At 48.4% G+C, this 13,713-nt stretch overlaps 1 protein-coding gene across 1 annotated transcript in view; it reads left to right on the top strand.

Moving 5' to 3' along the window:
• Nucleotides 1-13,713, top strand: part of LOC102044536 (ectonucleoside triphosphate diphosphohydrolase 4) — a gene marked incomplete at its 3' end in the record, with an annotated part of 15,798 nt that overhangs the window by 1,137 nt on the left and 948 nt on the right. The window contains exons 3-10 of the mRNA XM_031063566.1: nt 15-75; nt 2,413-2,618; nt 3,404-3,554; nt 5,287-5,390; nt 6,623-6,682; nt 11,792-11,916; nt 12,055-12,221; nt 13,378-13,471. Of these exons, the coding sequence (XP_030919426.1) occupies nt 15-75; nt 2,413-2,618; nt 3,404-3,554; nt 5,287-5,390; nt 6,623-6,682; nt 11,792-11,916; nt 12,055-12,221; nt 13,378-13,471 (968 nt within the window). The remainder of the gene's footprint in view (nt 1-14; nt 76-2,412; nt 2,619-3,403; nt 3,555-5,286; nt 5,391-6,622; nt 6,683-11,791; nt 11,917-12,054; nt 12,222-13,377; nt 13,472-13,713) is intronic.

Raw genomic sequence — 13,713 nt, 5'->3', positions numbered from 1 at the left:
AATGGGGAATGGGGGAATGCTGCTCTGCTCCCTGCTGGTGCTCCGGGGCAAGAACAGAGACGGGAAATTCCACAGGTGAGAGAGAGGGAATCCTTGGGAATGGGGAATGGGGGAATGCTGCTCTGCTCCCTGCTGGGGCAGGCACCGCGACTGGAAATTCCACAGGTGAGAGAGAGGGAATTCCATGGGAATGGGGAATGGGGAAACGCTGCTCTGCTCCCTGCTGGTGCTCCGGGCCGCCACCGAGAGGGGCAATTCCAGAGGTGAGAGGGAGGGAATTCCATGGGAAACAGGGAAATGGAGTCTGGGGAAAGGGAAATGCTGCTCTGCTCCTGATCCGTGGGAAGTACCGAGCCTGGGAGGGGAAATTCCACAGGTGAGGGGGAGAGAATTCCATGGGAAACAGGGAATGGGGAATGGGGAAACGCTGCTCTGCTGCTGATCCACGGGAAGTAGCCAGGACAGCAGGAAATTCCCCAGGTGAGAGGGCAGGGAATCCATGGAAAACAGGGAAATGGAGGCCGGGGAAATGGGAAATGCTGATCTGCTCCCTGCTGCTGCACCGGGGCAGGCACTGAGATGGGAAATTCCACAAGTGAGAGAGCAGGGAATCCATGGGAATGGGGAAATGCTGCTCTGCTCCCTGCTGCTGATCCATGGCATGCACTGTGCCCGGGACAGCTGGAGATTCCAGAGGTGAGAGGGGAGGGAATCCATGGGAAACAGAGAATGGAGCCTGGGGGAAACAGGGAACGGGGAAATTCTGCTCTGCTCCCTGCTTCTGATCCACAGCAAGCGCCTGGAGGGGAAGTTCCACAGGTGAGAGGGAGAGAATTCCATGGGAATGGAGGGAATGTTTCCATGGGAAACAGGGAAGGGGGAAATGCTGCTCTGCTCTGTGCTTCTGATCCACGGCACACACTGTGCCTGGGACAGCTGGAGATTCCAGAGGTGAGAGGGAGAGCATTCCATGTAAAACAGGGAATGGAACCTGGAGGAAAGGGGGAACAGTCACAGGGCTCCTGGCTCCTGATCTGCAGCAACTGTGGCCGGGCCCGGGATGGGAGATTCCACAGGTGAGGGCAGGCAATCCATGGGAAACTGGGACTGGAGCCTGGGGGAAAGGGGGAACACTTACAGGTCTCCCTGCTCCTGACCCGCTGGAAGTACTGAGCCTGGAATGGGAGATTCCAGAGGTGAGAGGGGAGGGAATCCATGGGAATGGAAATGGAGCTTTGGGGGAAAGGGGAAATGCTGCTCTGCTCCTGATCCACTGGAATTCCACAGGTAAGAGGGAGGGAATTCCATGGGAATCAGGGACTGGAGCCTGGGGGAGACAGGAAATGCTGCCCTGCTCCTGATCTGTGGGAATTGCTGAGCCTGGGATGGGAGATTGCACAGGTGAAGGGGCACAGAATTCCATGGGAATCAGGGAATGGAGCTCTGGGGAAAGGGGAAGAGCTGCTCTGCTGCCTGCTCCTGATTCCAGCAAGTACAGCTGAGTGTGGGACGGGAGATTGCACAGGTGAGGGGAGGGAATTCCATGGGAAAAGAGGGAGTGGAGCTCTGGGGGAAAGGGGGAACAGTCACTGGTGTCCTGGCTCCTGATCTGTAGCAAGTGTGGCCGAGCCCGGGATGGGAGATTCCACAGGTGAGGGGAGGGAATTCCATGGGAAAAGAGGGAAAGAATTCCCTGGAAAAAACGGAAAGAACTCCATGGAAAAGAATGAAATGGAGCTTTTGAGGAAAGGGGAAACGCTGCTCTGCTCCTGATCCACAGCAAGTCCAGCCAGACCTGGGACAGGAGCTTCCACAGGAGCTTGGCTCTGGTTCTCAAGGTTATTTTCTCTTATCTGTCCCATTCTTTCTCTGCCCTGCTGGGATCTGTCCAGCAGGTCGGGCTGTGGCACAGTCCCTGCCCTTGGCGTGGTGTTGGCTTTTTATACCAAGAACTACGTGTGCTTTATTTACAATAATTTTCCAACACCTATCACCTGTGTTAGACAGTCTGTGTCTACTCTAAACCAATCCAAAAGTGCCACCATCACAGCAGAGGATGGAGGACAAGAAGAAGAAGAACAAGAAGAAGGACAGGACGCGCCCAGATTCCTCCATCTTGCCTCCTGAACCCCCATTCTAAATCCCCAAAATTCTACTTTTTCACCCTGTGACAAATTCACTGTCATTCTACTCAAACTCCTGTGGCTTGTAAATCCCCACACAAAGTTGTCCTCATACAAAGTTGGGAATTGTTTCCATGGGCTAAAATCAAAGGCACAGGGGTCTGTGACTCCGTGCCAAGGTCTCTGAGCCCCTGCCAGGGTCTCAAATCACCCAGGGCAGCCAGAGCAGTGTCCTGGGTTCTGACCCCTAGGGAGCCGAATTCCCTGCAGCAATTCCCATTTTCCCCAGGTACCTGGCCAGGGTGAGGGACACGGAGGCCACGGACACCGGGAACCCCAACCTGAGCTACGGCATCGTGGTGGACTGCGGCAGCGGCGGCTCCCGCGTGTTCGTGTACTGCTGGCCCCGGCACAACGGCAACCCCAAGGACCTGCTGGACATCCAGCAGATGAGGGACAGCTCCAGGAAACCCGTGGTGATGAAAATCAAACCAGGTATGGGCACAAATGTGGAATTTCTCTGTGATTTCCTCTCCTGACTGTGCTTCCTGCACTCCAAAGGGGCTGGATAAAGGATATTTCCATCTCGTGAGTGTGGAACAACTCCAGGGTTTTTTGGGATTGGTTTGCAGGGGTTTTAAATTTGAAATGGGGCAGGAGGGAGAGATTTGTCCATAGGACAGGAACAGGAAAACGTGGTATTCATATATAGCATGAATAGTATACTATATATATATTTTTTATATGTATATGTATTATAGATATGTATTATATATATATATGATAGTATACTATATATACTATATATATCATATAATATATGAATAGTATACTATTCTTTAGTATAGTTTAGTATAGTATTAGTATAATATAATATAATATAATATAATATAATATAATATAATATAATATAATATAATATAATATAATATAATATAATATAAGGTAATATAATATAATATAAGGTAGTATAATATAATTAATGTAATATAATGTAATATAATGTAATATAATATAATGTAATATAATATATTATGTCATATAATGTTATGTAATGTCATATGATATAATATGTCACATCATGTCACATGATATAATGTCATATATGATACAATATAATGTAATATAATATAATAATAAATCAGCCTTCTGAGAACGTGGGGTCAGATCCATCATTCCTGCCTTCACCAGGCCGCCCCACCATGACAAGAGCTGTGCTCAGGATTTCGCAGGGAACGCTGCAGCTGCAGCTGCTGCGCTCCCCCTTTGTGTTTGCGCAGGGATTTCGGAGTTTGCCGGCTCTCCTGACAAGGTCAGTGATTACATCTCGCCCCTGCTGAGCTTCGCTGCCGAGCACGTGCCCCGCTCCAAGCACAAGGAGACTCCTCTCTACATCCTGTGCACTGCAGGCATGAGGATCCTGCCCGAGAGGTGACTGATTCCCTGCTTGGTTTTTTTGGGAATTCCAGCTGAATCCCAGCTCTGCTTCCTGCACTCCAGAGGGGCTGGATAAAGGATATTTCCCTGTTGTGAGTGTGGAGGAACTCCAGGGTTTTTTGGGGATTGGTTTGCAGGAGTTTAAGTCTGGAATGGGGCAGGAGGGAGAGGATTTTCCATGGGACAGCAGCAGGAAAATGTTGTGATGAAAATCAATCCAGATACTGGGAAAAGTCAGCTCCACGTGGGAATTCCTCCATGATTTCCTCTCCTAACTCTGTACTCCATGAGTGGCTGGATAAAGAATATTTCCAGTATGGAACAGCTCCAAGTTTCTTTGGGATTGCTTTCTTTGGGATTGGTTTGGGTTTAGTCTGGAATGGGGCAGGAGAGGATTTTCCATGGGACAGCAGCAGGAAACTCACTGTGATGAAAATCAGGCCAGGTACAGGCACAAACGTGGAATTTCTCCATGATTTCCTCTCCTGACTGTGCTTCCTGCACTCCAAAGTGGCTGGATAAGGGAAAGTTCCAGGTGGAACAGCTCCAGGTTTCTTTGGATTGGTTTGCAAGGAGTTTTGTGGAGCTTGAAGTTTGAAATAGGCAGGAGGGAGAGGATTTTCCATGGATAAGGCTGCTGCTGTCCCCACGAGCTGCTGGACGTGCAGCAGATGAGGGACAGCTCCAGGAAACCCACGGTGATGAAAATCAAACCAGGTACGGGCACAAACATGGAATTCCTCCATGATTTCCTCTCCTGGCTGTGCTTCCTGTACTCCAAAGTGGCTGGATAAAGGATATTTCCAGCATGGAACAGCTCCAGGTTTCTTTGGGATTGGTTTGCAGGGAGGTTAAGTCTGGAATGGGGCAGGAGAGGATTTTCCATGGGACAGCAGCAGGAAACTCACCGTGATGAAAATCAATCCAGCTATTGGCACAAACATGGAATTTCTTCATTATTTCCTCTCCTGACTGTGCTTCCTGCACTCCAAAGTGGCTGGATAAGGGAAATTTCCATATTGTGAGTGTGGAAGAACTTCAAGTTTCTTTGGGATTGTTTGCAGGGATATTTGTAGAGCTCAAATCTGAAATGGGGCAGGAGGGAGATGTTTGTCCATAGGACAGGAACAGGAAAAGGTGATGATGAAAATCAAACCAGGTATGGGCACAAACACGGAATTTCTCCATGATTTCATCTCCTAACTCTGCTTCCTGCACTCCAAAGGGGCTGGATAAGGGAAATTTCCCTGATGTGAGTGTGGAAGAACTCCAGGGTATTTTGAGATTGGTTTTCAGGAGTGTAAGTCTGGAATGGGGCAGGATGGAGAGGGTTTTCCATGGGACAGGATGAGAATCAGTCCAGGTACTGGGAAAAGTCAGCTCCACACAGGAATTCCTCCATGATTTCCTCTCCTGACTGTGCTTCCTGCACTCCAGAGGGTCTGGATAAAGGATATTTCCATGTTGTGAGTGTGGAACAGCCCCAGGGTTTTTTGGGATTTGGTTTGTAGGGAATTTTTAAGACTAGAATGGGGCAGGAGGGAGAGGATCCATGGGACAGGATGGGAATCAATCCAGGTACTGGGAAAAGTCAGCTCCACGCAGGAATTCCTCCATGATTTCCTCTTCCTGCACTCCAAAGGGTCTGGATAAAGGATATTTCCAGCATGGAACAGCCCCAGGTTTCTTTGGGATTGGTTTAAGCCTTTTTTGTGGGATTTTGCAGCCAGCAGAAAGCCATCCTGGAGGATCTGCTCACGGACATCCCCGTGCACTTCGATTTCCTCTTCTCTGACTCGCACGCCGAGGTCATTTCTGGCAAGCAGGAAGGTAGGTGGGCTTGGAAAAGGGTCTGGGGAATATTTGGGATTTCCAAGGAATGATTTGGGGCATTTTTTGTTGGATTTTCAAATCCTGCTTTGCTTGAGAGCCTTTATTCCTCAGGAAAGGAATATTCCTTTGTTCCTCTGCAATATTCCTTGTTCCTCTGGAGCTCCTGATTGGCCAAATTTTTGCTGATTATCCCTGAAAATTTACTGGAATTCAATCTGGAAAATATTCAGGATTTCCTCTAATGGAATTGAATCTGGAAAATATTTGGGATTTCCAAGGGATTATTTGGGGTTTTTTTTATTGGTTTTTCAAATCCTGCTTTACTTGAGAGCCTTTGTTCCTCAGGAGATCTGGAGTGAGAAATCTGGGTGTCCTGAAAGGCCAAATCTTTGCTGATTATCCCTGAAAAATTACTGGAATTGAATCTGGAAAATATTTGGGATTTCCAAGGGATTATTTGGGGTTTTTTTTATTGGTTTTTCAAATCCTGCTTTACTTGAGAGCCTTTGTTCCTCAGGAGATCTGGAGTGTGAAATCTGGGTGTCCTGAAAGGCCAAATCTTTGCTGATTATCCCTGAAAATTTACTGGAATTGAATCTGGAAAATATTTTGGATTTCCTCTGATGGAATTGAATCTGGAAAATATTTAGGCTTTCCAAGGGATGCTTTGGGATATTTTTATTGCTGGAAAATATTTGGAATTTCCAAGGGAATACTTGGGGTGTTTTTGTTGCTTTTTTCAAACCCTGATTGGCCAAATCTTTGCTGATTATCCCTGAAAATTTAATGGCACTGAAGCCATTTCCTCTAGAGGGAGGGGAAGGATAAATCCCCTCATTCCTGATGGAAGGAACTTTGCAGGATGAGATGATTTGGAGAGCAGAGATATTTTGGTGTGATCACCAGAGCCTTAAAATCCCTTTAAAATTTCATTTCCTTCAATTCTTTCCTGGATTTTACACATCAAAGTGTCTTTAATTATTCAGCCAGGAATTTTGTCATGGCATTGACCTGGGAGAGGAGAAGATCATCAGGAATTCCTGATGGAATTAATGATTTCCCAGGGATGATTCTCAGCCATTAATGATTTCCCAGGAATGTTTAACTTCTACAATTTTATAAAATAAAAATGAGCAATAAATGAAAATGCTTCCATCTGCTTTCAAGTTCATCACTCAGCTATTCCTGATGTTCCTGGAGTTCCAGATGTGTTTTATTTCCCCCTGCAGGAGTCTATGCATGGATTGGGATCAACTTTGTCCTTGGAAGATTTGAGCACACGGACGATGGTGAGGATCTGAGGGGGGCTGGGGGCTCCAGGGGGTGATTTGCCAGCCAGATGTTGGGATGCAGTTCCAGCCATGGGAATTGCATTTCCAGATGTTGGGATGCAGTTCCAGCCATGGGAGTTGCATTTCCAGAGGTTGGGATGCAGTTCCAGCCATGGGAGTTGCACTTCCAGATGTTGGGATGCAGTTCCAGCCATGGCCGTTGCACTTCCAGATGTTGGGATGCAGTTCCAGTGCAGGTCCCAGGCAGCAAGTGCAGTAATTTTTCCCAGTTCCCCACTGATTTTTCCTCATTTCCCATTAATTTTTTTCCCATTTTCCCATTGACTTTTCCCATTTTTCCCAGAGGATGAGGCTCTGGTGTTAGGTGCAGGTCCTGGGCAGTGAGCACAGGGATTTTTCCCTGTATCCCATTGATTTTCCCCTGTTTCCCATAGATTTTTCCCCATATCCCATTGATTTTTCTGTGTTTCCCAGAGGATGAGGCAGTGGTGGACGTGCAGGTCCCGAGCAGTGAGCTCAGGGATTTTCCCCTGTTTCCCATTGATTTTTCCCATGTTTTCCCAGAGGATGAGGCCATGGTGGAGGTTCAGGTCCCAGGGAGCGAGCACAGGGATTTTAACCTATTTCCCATTGATTTTTCCCTATTTCCCAGTGATTTTTCCCATTTTTGCCTTGATTTTTCCCATTTTTTCCCAGAGAATGAAGCCATGGTGGAGGTGCAGGTCCCGGGCAGTGAGCACAAGGATTTTTCCCATATCCCATTGATTTTTCCCTGTATCCCAGTGACTTTTCCCATTTTTCCCAGAGGATGAGGCTGTGGTAGAGGTGCAGGTCCTGGGCAGCGAGCACAGGGATTTTTCCCTGTTTCCCATTGATTTTTCCCTGTATCCCATTGATTTTTCCCTCTTTCCCATTGATTTTTCCCACTTTCTCATTGACTTTTCCCATGTTTTCCCAGAAATGGAAATGGAAATGGAAAAAATTATTTTCCCCAATGGAAAAAAATTTTTTCCATTGATTTTTCCCTGTATCTCATTGACTTTTCCAATGTTTTCCAGAGGATGAGGCCATGGCGGAGGTGCAGGTCCCCAGCAGAGAGCACAGGGATTTTAATCTATTTCCCACTGATTTTTCCCATTTTCCTATTGATTTTTCCCATTTATTCCCAGAGGATGAGGCTGTGGTGGAGGTGCAGGTCCCAGGAAGCGAGCGCAGGGATTTTTCCCTATTTCCCATGGATTTTTCCCTATTTCCCAGGGATTTTTCCATGTTTCCCATTGATTTTTCCCATTTTCCCATTGATTTTTCCCATTTATTCCCAGAGGGTGAAGTTGTGGTGGAGGTGCAGGTCCCAGGCAGAGAGCACAGGGATTTTTCCCTATTTCCCACGGATTTTTCCCATTTTCCCATTGACCTTTCCCATGTTTTCCCAGAGGACGAGGCAGTGGTGGACATGCAGGTCCCGGGCAGTGAGCACAGGGATTTTTCCCATTTTCCCACTAATTTTTGCCCTGTGGAAATGGAAATCAATGGAAAAATGGAAATTGGTTTTTCCCAATGGAAAATAATTTTTTCCATTGATTTTTCCCACCTTCCCATTGACTTTTCCCATGTTTTCCCAGAGGATGAAGCTGTGGCGGAGGTGCAGGTTCGAGGCAGTGAGCACAGGGATTTTTCCCTGTTTTCCATTGATTTTAACCTATTTCCCATTAATTTTTCTGTGTTTCCCAGAGGATGAAGCCATGGTGCAGGTGCAGGTCGGAGGCAGCGAGCACAAGGATTTTTCTCCATATCCCATTGATTTTTTTCCCTGTATCCCAGTGATTTTTCCCATTTTCCCATTGATTTTTCCCAGAGGATGAGGCTGTGGTAGAGGTGCAGGTCCTGGGCAGTGAGCACAGGGATTTTTCCCTGTTTCCCATCGATTTTTCCCTATTTCCCATTGATTCTTCCCATTTTCCCATTGATTTTTCCCATTTATTCCCAGAGGGTGAAGTTGTGGTGGAGGTGCAGGTCCCAGGCAGTGAGCACAGGGATTTTTCCCTATTTCCCACGGATTTTTCCCATTTTCCCATTGACCTTTCCCATGTTTTCCCAGAGGACGAGGCAGTGGTGGACATGCAGGTCCCGGGCAGTGAGCACAGGGATTTTTCCCATTTTCCCACTAATTTTTGCCCTGTGGAAAGGGAAATCAATGGAAAAATGGAAATTGGTTTTTCCCAATGGAAAATAATTTTTTCCATTGATTTTTCCCACCTTCCCATTGACTTTTCCCATGTTTTCCCAGAGGATGCCACTGCCTCGTGATGCTTGGCCAGCCACGAGCAGCAGCTCCTGTGGGCCCTCCCTGGCTGGATCCCCACGAGTTTTCCCTGTTTCCCACTGATTTTTTTTCCCTATTTCCCATTGATTTTTCCCAGTTTCCCATTGATTTTTCCCTATTTCTCAGTGATTTTTCCCTATTTCCCATTGATTTTTCCCTGTTTCCAACTGATTTTTCCCTGTTTCCAACTGATTTTTCCCATGTTTTCCTCAGAGGACAAGGCAGTTGTGGAGGTGCAGGTCCCAGGCAGCAAGTGCAGTAATTTTTCCCAGTTCCCCACTGATTTTTCCTCATTTCCCATTAATTTTTTTCCCATTTTCCCATTGACTTTTCCCATTTTTCCCAGAGGATGAGGCTCTGGTGTTAGGTGCAGGTCCTGGGCAGTGAGCACAGGGATTTTTCCCTGTATCCCATTGATTTTCCCCTGTTTCCCATAGATTTTTCCCCATATCCCATTGATTTTTCTGTGTTTCCCAGAGGATGAGGCAGTGGTGGACGTGCAGGTCCCGAGCAGTGAGCTCAGGGATTTTCCCCTGTTTCCCATTGATTTTTCCCATGTTTTCCCAGAGGATGAGGCCATGGTGGAGGTTCAGGTCCCAGGGAGCGAGCACAGGGATTTTAACCTATTTCCCATTGATTTTTCCCTATTTCCCAGTGATTTTTCCCATTTTTGCCTTGATTTTTCCCCTTTTTTCCCAGAGAATGAAGCCATGGTGGAGGTGCAGGTCCCGGGCAGTGAGCACAAGGATTTTTCCCATATCCCATTGATTTTTCCCTGTATCCCAGTGACTTTTTTAATTTTTTTCCCATTTTCCCATTGACTTTTCCCATTTTTCCCAGAGGATGAGGCTGTGGTAGAGGTGCAGGTCCTGGGCAGCGAGCACAGGGATTTTTCCCTGTTTCCCATTGATTTTTCCCTGTATCCCATTGATTTTTCCCTCTTTCCCATTGATTTTTCCCACTTTCTCATTGACTTTTCCCATGTTTTCCCAGAAATGGAAATGGAAATGGAAAAAATTATTTTCCCCAATGGAAAAAAAATTTTTCCATTGATTTTTCCCTGTATCTCATTGACTTTTCCAATGTTTTCCAGAGGATGAGGCCATGGCGGAGGTGCAGGTCCCCAGCAGAGAGCACAGGGATTTTAATCTATTTCCCACTGATTTTTCCCATTTTCCTATTGATTTTTCCCATTTATTCCCAGAGGATGAGGCTGTGGTGGAGGTGCAGGTCCCAGGCAGAGAGCACAGGGATTTTTCCCTATTTCCCATGGATTTTTCCCTATTTCCCAGGGATTTTTCCATGTTTCCCATTGATTTTTCCCATTTTCCCATTGATTTTTCCCATTTATTCCCAGAGGGTGAAGTTGTGGTGGAGGTGCAGGTCCCAGGCAGAGAGCACAGGGATTTTTCCCTATTTCCCACGGATTTTTCCCATTTTCCCATTGACCTTTCCCATGTTTTCCCAGAGGACGAGGCAGTGGTGGACATGCAGGTCCCGGGCAGTGAGCACAGGGATTTTTCCCATTTTCCCACTAATTTTTGCCCTGTGGAAATGGAAATCAATGGAAAAATGGAAATTGGTTTTTCCCAATGGAAAATAATTTTTTCCATTGATTTTTCCCACCTTCCCATTGACTTTTCCCATGTTTTCCCAGAGGATGAAGCTGTGGCGGAGGTGCAGGTTCGAGGCAGTGAGCACAGGGATTTTTCCCTGTTTTCCATTGATTTTTCCCTGTTTTCCATTGATTTTAACCTATTTCCCATTAATTTTTCTGTGTTTCCCAGAGGATGAAGCCATGGTGCAGGTGCAGGTCGGAGGCAGCGAGCACAAGGATTTTTCTCCATATCCCATTGATTTTTTTCCCTGTATCCCAGTGATTTTTCCCATTTTCCCATTGATTTTTCCCAGAGGATGAGGCTGTGGTAGAGGTGCAGGTCCTGGGCAGTGAGCACAGGGATTTTTCCCTGTTTCCCATCGATTTTTCCCTATTTCCCATTGATTCTTCCCATTTTCCCATTGATTTTTCCCATTTTTTCCCAGAGGGTGAAGCTGTGGTGGAGGTGCAGGTCCCAGGCAGTGAGCACAGGGATTTTTCCCTATTTCCCACTGATTTTTCCCATTTTCCCATTGACCTTTCCCATGTTTTCCCAGAGGACGAGGCAGTGGTGGACATGCAGGTCCCGGGCAGTGAGCACAGGGATTTTTCCCATTTTCCCACTAATTTTTGCCCTGTGGAAAGGGAAATCAATGGAAAAATGGAAATTGGTTTTTCCCAATGGAAAATAATTTTTTCCATTGATTTTTCCCACCTTCCCATTGACTTTTCCCATGTTTTCCCAGAGGATGAAGCTGTGGCGGAGGTGCAGGTTCGAGGCAGTGAGCACAGGGATTTTTCCCTGTTTTCCATTGATTTTTCCCAGTTTTCCATTGATTTTAACCTATTTCCCATTAATTTTTCCTGTTTTCCATTGATTTTAACCTGTTTCTCATGGATTTTTCTGTGTTTCGCAGAGGATGAGGCCGTGGTGGAGGTCCCGGGCAGCGACCACAGGGATTTTAACCTGTTTTCCATTGATTTTAACCTGTTTTCCATTGATTTTAACCTGTTTTCCATTGATTTTAACCTGTTTCTCATGGATTTTTCTGTGTTTTGCAGAGGATGAGGCCGTGGTGGAGGTCCCGGGCAGCAAGCACAGGGATTTTAACCTGTTTTCCATTGATTTTAACCTGTTTTCCATGGATTTTAACCTGTTTCTCATGGATTTTTCTGTGTTTCGCAGAGGATGAGGCCGTGGTGGAGGTCCCGGGCAGCGAGCACCGCGATCCCATTTTCCGCAAGAGAACCGTGGGGATCCTGGACATGGGCGGGGTCTCCACGCAGATCGCCTACGAGGTGCCCCAAAGTGTAAGCCTTGCCTTGCCTCCCCCCTCCAGGTCATTCGCCAGGAATTCCCCTTCCCTCAGGGAAAGGCGTCCCAGACATCCCAAAAAATTCATTTTGGGATCGGGAGCGTGGCAGTGATCCCTGGCTCTGCTGCCGCAGGAGGAGGTGGCCAAGGGGCTGCTGGCCGAGGTGAACCTGGGCTGTGACGCGCACCAGACGGAGCACGTGTACCGCGTGTACGTGGCCACCTTCCTGGGCTTCGGCGGCAACGCCGCGCGCCGGCGCTACGAGGAGAGCCTCTTGTCCAGCAGCCTCCTCAGCAGCAGGTACCTGCGATCCCCGGCATGGGGCTGCTCCATCCCCGCGAGCTTGGAGCTGCCTGGGCGTGGGAGGTGGCCCTGGAAAGGTGGGAGTGATCCTGGAGGTTGTGTGGGAAGGGAAAATGCGGGAAGTGGAAGGGATTCCTGCTCAGGAGTTGGAGTAATGGGGTCAAACTGAAGTTCAGGTTGGATTTATGGAAGGAATTCCCAATAGGAGGGTGGTGAGAGCTTGGGATGGAATTCCCAGAGCAGCTGTGGCTGCTCCATCCCTGGGAGTGTCCAAGGACAGCTTGGAGCAGAGTTGGGTCATGGTCCTGGAAAGATGGGAATGATCCTGGATATTGTGGGGAGATCATGGCATGTCTGGTGTGGGAAGGGAAAATCTGGGAAGTGGAAGGGATTCCTGCTCAGGAGTTGGAGTAATGGGGTCAAACTGAAGTTCAGGTTGGATTTCAGGAAGGAATTCCCAATAGGAGGGTGGTGAGAGCTGGGATGGAATTCCCAGAGCAGCTGTGGCTGCTCCTGGATCCCTGGGAATGTCCAAGGACAGCTTGGAGCAGAGTTGGGTCATGGTCCTGGAAAGATGGGAATGATCCTGGATATTGTGGGGAGATCATGGCATGTCTGGTGTGGGAAGGGAAAATCTGGGAAGTGGAAGGGATTCCTGCTCAGGAGTTGGAGCAATGGGGTCAAACTGAAGTTCAGGTTGGATTTTGGGAAGGAGTTCCCAATATGAGGGCGGTGAGAGCTGGGATGGAATTCCCAGAGCAGCTGTGGCTGCTCCATCCCTGGGAGTGTCCAAGGCCAGCTGAGCTCTCTCTGTCCCCCAGGCTGCTGGGCAGGCCGGGCTGAGCTGGGCCTTACTGAGCCAGGCTTTGCTGATCTCTCCCTGTCCAAGGCTGGGCCTTACTGGGCCTGGCTGATCTCTGTCTCTCTCCCAGGCTGAGCTGGGCCTTGCTGAGCTGGGCTTTGCTGATCTCTCTGCCTATCCCAGGTAGGCCAGGCCTTGCTGAGCCGGGCCTGGCTGATGTCTCTCCCAGGCAGGCTGGGCTGAGCTGAGCCAGTCTTTGCTGAGCCAGGCTTTGCCGATCTCTCTCCCCAGGCAGGCCAGGCTGAGCCAGGCCTTGTTGAGCCAGGCCTAGCTGATCTCTCCTTGTCCCAGGCAGGCCGGGCAGAGCCCTCAGGCCCCTTTCCCGGACCTGTGCCTGCCGCGGGATGCACAGGACGAGCTGCAACACCGGGCTGAGCTGAGCCAGGCCTTGCTGAGCCAGGCTTTGCTGATCTCTCAACCTGTCCCAGGCAGGCTGGGCTGAGCTGAGCTAGGCCTTGCTGAGCCAGGCCTTGCTGATCTCTCTCCCTGTCCCAGGCAGGCTGAGCTGAGCCAGGCCTTGCTGAGCCAGGCTTTGCTGATCTCTCCCCCCTAGGCAGGCTGGGCTGAGCCAGGCCTTGCTGAGCCAGGCTTTGCTGATCTCTCCCCCCCACGCAGGCCGGGCCGAGC

Source organism: Geospiza fortis, unplaced genomic scaffold (genome assembly GCF_000277835.1).
Source record: "Geospiza fortis unplaced genomic scaffold, GeoFor_1.0 scaffold176, whole genome shotgun sequence".
In the NCBI taxonomy this organism is placed as follows: Eukaryota; Metazoa; Chordata; class Aves; order Passeriformes; family Thraupidae; genus Geospiza; species Geospiza fortis.
The sequence above is the reverse complement of the archived record's forward strand: the minus strand, read 5'-3'. Positions and strand labels throughout refer to the sequence as shown.